This window comes from Colias eurytheme, chromosome 9 (assembly GCF_061535395.1).
Source record: "Colias eurytheme isolate Ceu_HAF_F1 chromosome 9, ilColEury1 Martin Lab GWU primary, whole genome shotgun sequence".
NCBI lineage: Eukaryota > Metazoa > Arthropoda > Insecta > Lepidoptera > Pieridae > Colias > Colias eurytheme.
In genome coordinates this window covers 2,803,458-2,815,769 of record NC_142988.1, presented here as the reverse complement: position 1 = coordinate 2,815,769, position 12,312 = coordinate 2,803,458, and the positions used below count along the sequence as shown (strand labels likewise).

At 32.7% G+C, this 12,312-nt stretch overlaps 1 protein-coding gene and 1 long non-coding RNA gene across 2 annotated transcripts in view; one reads left to right on the top strand and one right to left on the bottom strand.

The window, feature by feature from the left end:
- Positions 1-12,312, bottom strand: part of w (eye pigment precursor family transporter white) — a 38,970-nt gene that overhangs the window by 14,827 nt on the left and 11,831 nt on the right. Inside the window, exons 2-4 of the mRNA XM_090105149.1 lie at positions 7,836-8,067; positions 6,120-6,358; positions 4,931-5,002 (exon numbers count right to left, since the gene is read on the bottom strand). Coding sequence (XP_089961275.1) covers positions 4,931-5,002; positions 6,120-6,358; positions 7,836-8,067 — 543 coding nt within the window. The remainder of the gene's footprint in view (positions 1-4,930; positions 5,003-6,119; positions 6,359-7,835; positions 8,068-12,312) is intronic.
- LOC149905674 (uncharacterized) lies at positions 2,079-3,570 on the top strand. Its single transcript, XR_016457111.1, has 3 exons — positions 2,079-2,483; positions 2,610-2,671; positions 2,746-3,570. It is a non-coding gene; the product is annotated as an uncharacterized LOC149905674 (long non-coding RNA).

Below are 12,312 nucleotides of genomic sequence, written 5' to 3'. Positions count from 1 at the left end.
CTATAGTGAGTGAGTATAAAAAGCGTGTTTTTTAGTTTTTTTAAACTATTATTATTGTTTAATTCTTCCCCCGACCAACTTATATTTTAGTATAGTTCTCCATAATATCAACGTTATATATAAAAAAAAACTATTTGCTTCCGCTTTAATTAATCCCCGTTTCTTTTGACTTCAGCAAAGACATTCTTCATTCATCAGCTCAGACTTCATTACAGACCTCACTATACACTCACTCATACACGCACACACCCATATACACATTCCACATACGCACATACACACACACAACAACCATCTATTGCACGCCTCATAAGCGAAGCGTTGAGGTGGGTACTACTGTCGCTTCGCGCAAAACATCTGATTTTTCAAACTTAAAATGTCTTTATGTATCATACATTGCACTTGTAAGATAATACATACACACACATATTAAGAAAAAACACTATTTTTAACGTTCATGATATTTTTGATGTCATTTTTGTTATTTAAACTAGTTAAAAATCAGTTTAAAAAAGTTCTGTCTTGGACGTCCGTGTGTCTGTATGTGCGGATCCTTTTTCTTGTTAACACGATAGCGACCGAAATACTTTACTAATCGAGTCTTTTTTTTTCTCTTACGCTTGAGTATGCTCAGGAATAGAACCCTTTCATTTTTCAGGGTCTGATTCGATGTGGTTTAATTGTTATTAAATAAACAAAAATAATAATTAAAAATATTTATTAAAAAAAAATTATGAGGCGTGCACTTTTGGATTTTCCAAATTATTTTTTTACTTGTTTTTAGTTATTTTATTTTTATACTATTTTACTGTTTCTTTTGTTTTATCCACAAGCTTGCTGCAAATTCTGCAAATTCTATCCATACGACTGCTACATTGTATTTTGGATATACTAAGTGGGGCCTGGTGACCCGTACCACAGGTTCCACAGAACCCACTTCGGGCACCAGCTCTCATAAGGTTGCCTAATATATTATGTGTATTTTTCATTAATTGTCATTTTTAACCCTTGTGAGAGAGACAAATAAAGGTTTTATTTATTTATTTATATTCTCAACTTAAAACAAGAAAAAATCTTACTAGCCCTCTACCTATACTTAGCCCATACGAGCAGAGCAGAAGCACAGTCTAGTATAGATTAAAACTTGTATAGAAAACAAAGGATAACGCAAAACAGCTGCAATGTTCTCAAAATATTATAATAAGTAGTACTATGTAAGAACACGGAAAATTCTGACACCTTTTGCACCTCTGACCATTTTTTGTTTACGTCCTTTGCAACTATAAAAAACAACTTATCCGGCGAATTGGTAGTTGTATTTTTACATTTAGGAACAACACATGATTTTCTGGTATTTGATTTGGACATTTTTAAAAGTATTTAATTATAATTTCGACGGCACGGGCGCGCGATCGCTAGCGGACTGAGTGAGCCAGATTGAGCGTGTTGTGATGTGACGTCACACCATCACCGGGCGTTTACAACTTGTTTTACTTCTAAATCGGAAACTAATTGAAGTATCGAAGTAATTTTTTCACTAGTATTTTTTATTTTTGACAGAGAATATGGAGTGCTAATAATCAAAATTAGTGAACATTCTCCATTATAAATAGGTATAATATGAAATTAAACAATAAGCACTGCTCTGACTGATTTTAATGCAATGTCTCTAATTAGTCTCCCAAACATACAACTATACAATTCTGACAGCAAATTAACGTTAAAATAATTTATACTGATCATCAATTTCATTTCATTTAAACTGTATCAGCTTGCACACGTAAATTTCGTATGAATTTAAAATTGAATACTTAAAGAGAAAGTTGTCGTTTATAGGGCAAACGTACAGAAAAGCTTCGAACGAACTTGAACAACTTTAAGAGGCTGGTCACTTCCTTATCAAATAAACGGTGATGAATTAATTTTTCTAACATTTACGGCCCTTTTTAAACCTTCGTAATTTTTATATTATTAAAGTTGTCGTGATGAAAATTCTTGACAAGAAAGTTCAATAGTAACACAATACGTCTACCGTTTTAGAAACATGATTCCATGATATTTTCTCGATAGAAAAAAAATACAAAGTTCTCATTGTTATTTTTTTATAATCTCTGGCATCTTCAAAATAACAAACGTAAAGTTACGACTTTTTGGATATTAACTATAAAATATACAACCTATACGTCTACCGATTTAGAATTTTGAAATATGCGATGGTTTTGAAATAAACAAGAAATACTTGAAATTAGCGCGCGACCAGCCAATATAGCGAGAGCCGCCCTGTACCTTCCTACCCCGATCGCTGCACGAGTCATTCCCGCTACGGCCGTCACACGGGGAACTTGTGTCGCTCGCGCAATCGTAAAAAAGGGTGACAACACGATAAGACAAAATGAGACAAATGGGGACAATAAAGAAAATAAGAAGAAGAAACATAAAGGTTGGAGGAAAAAGAATGCTTACAATTGGAACAAATTAATGAAGTAAGTTGGTTTTATTTTAAATTTGATGATAATTGTATTATAGTCGATGTTTGATATGTACCCCTGTTTTAAGTACATAACGAATGTGTAAGATATTTTCATTTATAGCATAGATAATCTTTTCAGAAATCCGGAATCCAGAAGGAAAATAAACCCACTGATTGTTCACAATGTGAACCCACTCCTTCGTAAGTACCTTTATTCAGTCAAAAATGTATGTTATCAACGTTCTACTGGTTTTATCGCATGATTCCATTTTTAGCAAAAAGCAACAAAGTGCAAAGAAATAAAAAATCATGGTGAACTTAGTGGAAGTATGGCGGACATAATATGGAACAGGAGCTCATTGGAGTAGTATTATGTTTAAAAAAAATACGAAATAATTTCAAGAATTACATTTCTTAGAAGGTGGTAGATAAGTATGTTGTATAAAGAATTTGATGTTGATATTTATTTCATTTATACTTACTACACCTGTGCGGGAAATTGCTTAGTAATAAAACAGGTTTATATTCATATTTACATAGTAATGTGAGTTTTCATTTCGAAAAATTTTGTGTAAGTATATTAAATTGAGTTCCTGGGTGGTCTGGAAACACAATTGGGCCCGGAAGATGGCGCTGCAGTCACTCCTCCTAATGACATGAACCGATTTGGATGAATATTTGTGTGCACATTTCATTTTTGTGGGATGATTGGTTGATTCGCTTTCACATTAGCTAATATTATGTATTTTTGTTGTTAGAAAGTAAACTTAATTTAATGTTTATAATACATTATTATTGGTACATATAAATAAGCCAGTGTTCGTCTCACATTGCTGTACCTGCCTACCTACCCTACCAGGGCCTAACTTTGTTCTGGCTATTTTATTTTGATTATTTGTAATGAATAATTACAATTATAATAGAGTGCAAAAAATAAATACATGCGTCAATATATTTTGTGTTTTTTTTTAAACAATTTTTTTATTTAAAAAAATATCATTCCGACCGCGGCTTTGCCCGCGTGGAATTAGGTTATATCGTGAATCCTGTTTTATCCCACAGAAGTGTTCAGTTCGGATAAAAAGTATCCTATGTGTAAATCCAGGCAATTAGCTATATTTTATCATAATTGGTAATGTAGTCTTGACGTGATTAAGTAACAACTAACAAAAAAATATACAAATTAACATCCAAAGTTTCGCATCAGTTTTACTGTATTAGTGATATCTTCCACTCTTGACTTTGACTGAGAAGAATTAGGGTTTATAACTTCTTTCAGAAATAGTACCTTTCATTTCTGGGCATGATGTAATATCTACGTCAGCATCAAATTCTATCTAAATCAATTCAGTAGTCCGCGTTATTGAGTACCATTTCATTTTTTCAGAGTAACAATATTTTTTGTTATTTTAAAGATTATTTATAACCTGTATTATTTTGTAATAAAGTAAACATTACGAAATAATAATAATTATTAATAATGTCTAAGTAGTTGTTGGAAAGAAGATTATTTGTTTATAAGCAAGAAAATAAAACCAATAAATCAACAATTGAATAAATGTATAACAATATTATAACTGTATGACGACTCCATACATGTTTGTCCCGAGTCGGCCAGCGGCAGAGCGGCGAGTTTGCAAGAATGACTTCGCGCACACCGGCGTTCGCGATAGCGAGCTATTAGACTCCGCCCGCCAAGCAGTGGATTTTTTTTTGTGTATCGTCTTAATATACATCGATGTATAATGGAAGATATTTTTCTACACGATCTTTAGTATAAAAATTTGCGATATTCTTTATTATGCTATTACTAGTAGCATGAAAATGTGACAAAAATAAACATGTAGGTAGCATATTTTAATTCAACTAGTACTAGAATAATTATTATGTGTTTTTATTGTTATATTTTAAGTTTGTAGAATGATGGTGTTTTTAAGTTTATAGAATGATTTTTTTTAAATAAACTACCAGCTTTACCATATTATAAGTAAATCTTGCAAAAAAGCTCTTGCGCAGAAAACATTACCTAATCTGTGATTTCATTACTTACAACGTCTCTTTTTAAAGATTTTTTAATGCAAACTCGGTATGCAGAATTTGAATTTACTCAATGAGATCTTACAGACATAAGATTATTATAAATTTATTCAAATGTTAATGATAATAATATACTGGTTGACAACACACATACCTACTTATTTGATTCGCTCATTTAAATTTAAAAACGTTGCCTTGTTCTCACGAAAAAATTATGGAGATATATATTTTAGCAAAGTGTTCGACGTCCATTTAAATATTATACAATCAGGTTTTATATTTTAATCAATTTATTAGAAGAAATATATTTCTAATCATAATGTTTTGAACAGCTTCCTAGTTGCAACGAAATCTATTCTTATCTCCTCAACGAAATAACATTGTAATCTAAATAAATTAAATGTTAAACTGTACTAGGCTTACCTCTGTTATAACTTCTTGAACACGACGCATGCGCTGTGCGTAAGGTATGTGCCGATCCATCCGTACCAAAGCCTGTCAATCAAATATTATTTTTAATTAGAAATATTACTATTTTATAAAATATTTTGGAAAATCCAAAAGTGCACGCCTCATAATTTTTTTTTTAATAAATATTTATTAATTATTATTTTTGTTTATTTAATAACAATTAAACCACATCGAATCAGACCCTGAAAAATGAAAGGGTTCTATTCCTGAGCATACTCAAGCGTAAGAGAAAAAAAAAGACTCGATTAGTAAAGTATTTCGGTCGCTATCGTGTTAACAAGAAAAAGGATCCGCACATACAGACACACGGACGTCCAAGACAGAACTTTTTTAAACTGTTTTTTAACTAGTTTAAATAACAAAAATGACATCAAAAATATCATGAACGTTAAAAATAGTGTTTTTTCTTAATATGTGTGTGTATGTATTATCTTACAAGTGCAATGTATGATACATAAAGACATTTTAAGTTTGAAAAATCAGATGTTTTGCGCGAAGTGACAGTAGTACCCTTTTTTTTTTTTTTTTTTTTTTTTTTTTTTTATAGTGGGGAAATCTTCGAAAGATACCCACGGCCCCCGGGGATGGAGCCAAGGGTTATGTCGGATTCTTACCGACTAAAACCCCACTGTGTTCCGTCGAGCCGCGCAGTTAGCCGGGGCCGCGGGTACTCTTAGAAATCGTCCACGACCCTGGCAGCGGACGCCCGGTTACGGGCCCACCTCCGTTACCACCTACGGCTGCGCGCGTGCGCGCCTCCTACTTCCTCTGCGAGGCGGCATGAGCGGAACACGTCTCATGTCACCTCACTGCCCCGGACGATGGAGCATGTAAGTGACAGTAGTACCCACCTCAACGCTTCGCTTATGAGGCGTGCAATATAAGCGTGCTAAATAATAAGAACACACTTTTGAAACGAATATGTATTTAAATTGATTTTGTATACAATAGTTTCTTCGAACCTTTGTTTTACATATAGAATTTTTTTTATTGTAGGTAACGCATCAAAAGGAACATTAGTTGGTCAGGAAACTAGATAGAATTGAAAAAGTCGTCACAATCATTCATTTCCATCCTTGTTAGGAATGAGGCAGGTGTCACTGAAGACCACGAACAAACCAAACAATCAAATCAAACAAACCTGGAATATCAAATGTTCCTTCACAGTCAGAGTGCCGATGAACAGATCCTGTTGCTGTACATACGCCGACAGCGCTGTCAGCGCTTCAGGTGTAGCTGGCTGGCCGTTCAGCGCTCTCGTACCACTGGAGACCACACCGCTTGGAGTTCTGAAGGTCAGCGTGTTGAGGAGCGTGGTCTTTCCAGCTCCTGATGAACCCATTATCGCTAGAAGCTCTCCAGGGTACGCTGCGCCATTTACTGAAAGATAATACGAATAATTTTAGATGTTCTGTGATAAAAACTTTTTTTTTTTGCTAATCACACATTTCAGCTTATTGGTGAGCCTTAGTCGTTTGTAGATATGAACATGTAAAATGTAAATGACTATTAAGTGCATAAAGTCGATAAGCATCTTTAGGTTTGGCTATAAAATCGATTTTGTGTGCGAATTTACGTAGTACGTAAACACTTACTTTTAATCTTTTGCACGCCTCATAAGCGAAGCGTTTTTGTTTTTACTCTTATTCTTTAAGTTTAATATAATAAAATAAAAAGTATTTCAACGCAGAATAACATTCGATTAATTAATTATTGAAGAAACCAAAATCGTAATGACCTTGTTGCCTTTTTCGCTGTTACCCAAATATGGTTCATAGTTTATTTTCACTGAAACTCCAAACAACGGTTTTTTTCACACAACGGGACAAACGTAAACATACTTTCACATTATAAGATTTAAACTTATTAAAAGTCTTGCATTAAAAACATTAAACAAACATTAATTATGATCGTCAATTATTTCAAAACTAATTTTCTTAATATCAAGTGTCATTAGCCCCTGATAATAAAATTGTGATTATATTAACGAAAGAATAAAGTGCGGAAATATAAATTACTCGGGTAATTTCAAGCGGCATACCAATTTCACAGGAAAAATTTAAGCTCTTTGGATTATTTCATAAATTGATGTAAACAGTAAAAGACATGTATTGGGACGTTAATGACGACGTTTCAATATCCTGCCAAACGTAGTCTCTGTTTTTTAACGCTTGCGTGTCTTCAAATTTTACTTGAGTATAAAATATGCATAAATTAAAATAAGTTATAAAATCAGCGTTCTTTTGGAAATATGCACATTTCTCATTATATTTTCTTTATAAAGTTGTTATTTATAAAGAGATACAACGTGATATGAGATAGTGAAGTATTTGCTTTCACTGCGTTACGATCAGTTGACGAGAACGCATCGACATGCAACGCTGAGGCAATTTTCTTAATCTCTAAAACATAAGGCGATTAATATTATATTATGTTGTAGTTTCACATTCCCTATTAATAGGACTTTCTTTATTATATAAACAGCATTAATACTGGATAGCCTAGAATTTAGTCAACAACTTATAAGGATGTAAGTTGCTAGCAATATCAATCCGTGGATTATTGTAAATTATTTGCACATTGTTAGTGTTTTAGTTATTTATTAGCTTACTTCAATAGCTAAATAATTAAACAGATTAACACCTAAATAATTTTAGCGAAGATCTTATCCTATACCCTTAGGTAAAATAAACAGCAGATATGGTACATGTAGTCAAATACTACTCACTACATAAAATGGATACGATTTTTGCGCCAACACGGCAAATATATTATGTAGATGTATGTATAAATTATAATATTAAGAAAGGGTGATCAATGATCATGTGTAAAATATCCCAACCAAATTAAATCTCACCATTTTTCAACAACTGCTTCCTCTGCTGGAACATTCGATCCGACGAGTTCCTCCAGAAGTTCCAGATCCTCTTGTTCCTTGACCTGGTTTCTGTGGCGAACGCGTTGATGTCTGCCCAGGTGTAGGTGACCTTCTCGATGCCTCCGATGGCACCATAGCTCCTGTTTTGTGGTATAGCGAGGGTTACTTCTCCACCACTTATGCGAGGACTGCCACTTGGGGAGTTACCATCCTGGAACAAAATGTTGATTTAATATATTGGTATAGTGTCAGTTGGTACAGTGAATATATTGGTAATGTTGGTAGACAGTAAAAAGGAAAAACTAATGTTGGTACACCGTTGTGCAATTTGTAATGGGTAATTAACTTTTTTGGTATATCAGGCAAAAAGTAATTAATCATCATGAACAAAAAAATGACAAGTATAAATACACATATTTCAACTCCCAGTGGAGCTTAGATACTTTAATAGAAAATATGCATATCATTATGATTGCATGATATTTAAGTAGCATTTAAAGCATAAAATAACTATGACTTGAAAAAGCCCTGACAAGTAAAATGAGCTTTGTAATAGCCGTGGTACGCGAAATAATTTGCCGTCTTTGCTACGAAATTTTAACTAAGTATATTTAAATAATACTTAGGTAATAAAATACACAATATTTATTTGTCCAAATTAATTTCGAATCCAAAAAGATCACGTATAAATTATTTACGAGATGCCAAGTTCCAAAATTAATAACGTCATAATAACAAAATTACTGTATCACATAAACAACATAATGAACTTTCAATTATATTTCTTATGAATATTCATTAAAAAATCATTTTTGGAAAAAATTGTTATGTAGTTTTATTTTACAAAACAATTATAAGTATAATTTGGTAAAATAATATTTACTTATGAATAAAATACATTTCCTGATACAATTTTTTTAAACAAAAAAGTTTGAATGTCATAAAAATAAAGCATAAGTTTGGGTAAATTGTAGACGGGTTTGTATGACGCAGGCTGATAATGACCTTATTATTATTTACTGTAAAGTTAATAAAATATAATAATATTTATAAGACAAAAACTACTTCTTTAACTGTTTGTAAAAGTATAAAAAAGATTAACCGTATTGTCCGATAATTCTGAAAACTAGATATATCTATTATAAAATATATTCGATCATTAAACTACTTGAGACTAAAATTATTTCACAAATAATTATTTAATATATTATAGTTATAACTGTATTATAATTGCTGAACTGTACAGTAATAACTGTCCACAATTTGTGAAATATGTATAATGTTATCTAGATATTTTAATTAATTAGATCTGTATGGCAATAAGCACGGAATAAATTGAAAAATCTAATTCTACTACCATGGCTTTTTCATAGTCCTTTTTATTGTTAATGTAATTAGGTATATCAATTTATAGTTTTGGTATTTCAAACTAGAGCCTTTTGGTAAAAAAAAGATTTATTTTTCGTTTAATATAATGTAGAGAATCTTTTATATTTTAATTGACTGAATTAATAAAAGTTATATACATATAAGTGTTATTATTTTTATGATAAATATGAAAGTATGAAACTACAAATTAATTTTAATTGATAAACAATTAGTTGATTCGAAACAACAAAAAAGTAATGAATTTGGCCTCGGCCATTTCCTTTAATACAAGCTTACATACTTACATATAAATAAAATTTAAATTTCGCTAGAGATTTATAAGGTTTTGATGTTTATCTCAGCAGGCAATCGAATTTTGATCTTTATCATCTGCGATAATTGCTTATGGTAAGTATGCTTTTTAAAATAAAACTAATCCTTGAAACTGGTTTACCCGTGGTCATTTAATAATAATAATATGACTGACAATTTATGTAAGTCCCGTTTCCATGTGAAAACCTCATTCAAAACTAGGGAATTTATAAATAATTCTTTGAACTAAAAAAAAACTTTTATCTTCAGGAAACTACAACTGTATACCGAGAATACATCAACCCTAGTATGTATATATATAGTTATTTCAAAAAATTAAAGGATTTTATAATTCTGATGTTTTCGTTCCAAACAAAATTTCGTTTTCGAATACCCACCTTTCGACATGATAACGAACAATAGACAGTATCTGTCTGTAAATGAATGCATAGTTTTTTGTTCACAAAAGGATCAAGCGCCGTTGCATTTTTTATATTTTTTTTTATTCGGGTCTCGATCGGGAAGTTATTTAGTATGGGAAGCCCGGTGTATTAGCATAAGGAACAGGTACATGAACACATTTATTGATTCAGATGTATTAGAATTGATTTGAAATATAAATATGTAATTTAAAGTTTACATAAATCTATGCTGATATGAAGAGTATGTTTGAACGAGCTAATCTCATGAATTACAGCGTGCTACAGCTTAGATATCACCAAATAAATTACGAGGCACATTAGCCAGTAGGTATCTTCGAGATTTAGCTTTCATCCCCAGTGTCGAAATCAAAGCCTACAAAAAGTTTATACAGGGTGTCCCAAGAAGTATGGATGAACTGAAGCCAGGAGGTAGAGGACCTAGAGGGCTATCCGAATCACCCCCATGTGTGTTATGCGATTTTTCGTAGTTTCGGAGTTATGACTCTTTTTTCAATTTTTCACCTATCGCCAAGTACGATGATATTTTCACTCATGGTGACGTCAACTATTGCGCTAGATGCTTGATTTTTTTTGTGTGCTAAGCTGAAAGATAGGCCAATTCAGTATGGTAACACTTACTATCGTTAGATCTTCGAATGGAATAAAAAAAAGAATTAAATGCCAAGAAAGATAAAATTACCCAGTATGTTCACAACTTCAAGGGCCCATAAAAAAATAAAATCACATAAGAAAAGTTTTCCGTTTGGCTTTTAAAAACTTGCTCTATCTATCAGGTAGCTACCCTGAAAATTTCATTTTATTATTCAGAAGGCTTCAATCGAAAAATTGAAATCTAAATGTGGTAAGTGCAAAAATTTTATTAACATGATGATCATTAAAACCAATAAATAGGTGTTTAGTTACCAGAATTTTTTTTAAAATAACCCCGCTGTTGCTCAATGCAAGTGCGACATCACCGTAAAAAGTTGTCTATTAAATGTCTTTATGCCCTTTTATAATTTTAAATGGTTTCTTCTGCGACTATGAATTTCCGGGCTATTTCGTCCAAATTGTGGCATTCTCTCAAGTAGCCGAGGTCTATTTAGTATCCCCATTGAAACAAATCAATTGGGTTTAGGTCGAGGGACCGTGGAGGCCAGGTTTTAAGACAAGCGTCACCGGCGCATGCGCAGGCTGCAACGACCAATCCATCTTTCAGGGTATCTTTACCCTTTAGCCTGGCCTGAACGGTCTCCGGACATAAACCATATTGATTTTTTTCCGTGGGGATACTACAAAGACGAGAGACTGCTACAATTTGGACGAAATAACCCGGAAATTCATAGTAGCAGAAGAAACCATTAAAAATGATAAAAGGGCATTCAGACATTTAAAAGACAACTTTTTACGGTGATGTCGCACTTGCACTGAGCAACAGCGGGGTCATTTTAAAAAATTCTGGTAATTAAACACCTATTTATTGGTTTTAATGATCATCATGTTAATAAAATTTTTGCACTTACCACATTTAGATTTCAATTTTTCGATTGAAGCCTTCTGAATAATAAAATGAAATTTTCAGGGTAGCTACCTGATAGATAGAGCAAGTTTTTAAAAGCCAAACGGAAAACATTTTTTATGTGATTTTATTTTTTTACGGACCCTTGAAGTGGTGAACATACCGGGAAATTTTACCTTTCTTGGCATTTCATCCTTTTTTTTATTCCATTCAAAGATCTAACGATAGTAAATATTACCATCCTGAATTGGCCTATCTTTCAGCGTAGCACACAAAAAAAAATCAAGCATCTTCCGCAATAATTGATGTCACCATGAGTGAAAATATCGTCGTACTCGGCGATAGGTGAAAAATTGAAAAAAGAGTCATAACTCCGAAAATACGAAAAATTGCATAACACACATGGGGGTGATTCGGATAGCCCTCTAGGTCCTCTACCTCCCAGCTTCCGTTCATCACTACTTTTTGGGACACCCTGTATGTACGTTATTTTCTGGCTCTACAATTATCTCTTTGCAGAAATTCATCTTTTAACGATTACTTACTTAATATTACAACTTCAGTAACTCTATCTGAAAGTTATATTATATTTCTTCGGATATAGGCATTAGGTATGTGATAGCCAACATGCTGACAAGCCGGTAAGCCGTATCGATCGGATACGGAAGCCCTTCGCCACGTGACATCAGTTAACTGACCTTAGGATGCGAGGTATTTAACACTTGACTTGCGACTTATTAACACGTTCACTGCGGCACCTAAAATGCCAAACTTACCGTTGTTGCGGCATGTCTTCCATACTTCACATCGGCAAGTTCACCACTGTGCGTCATGA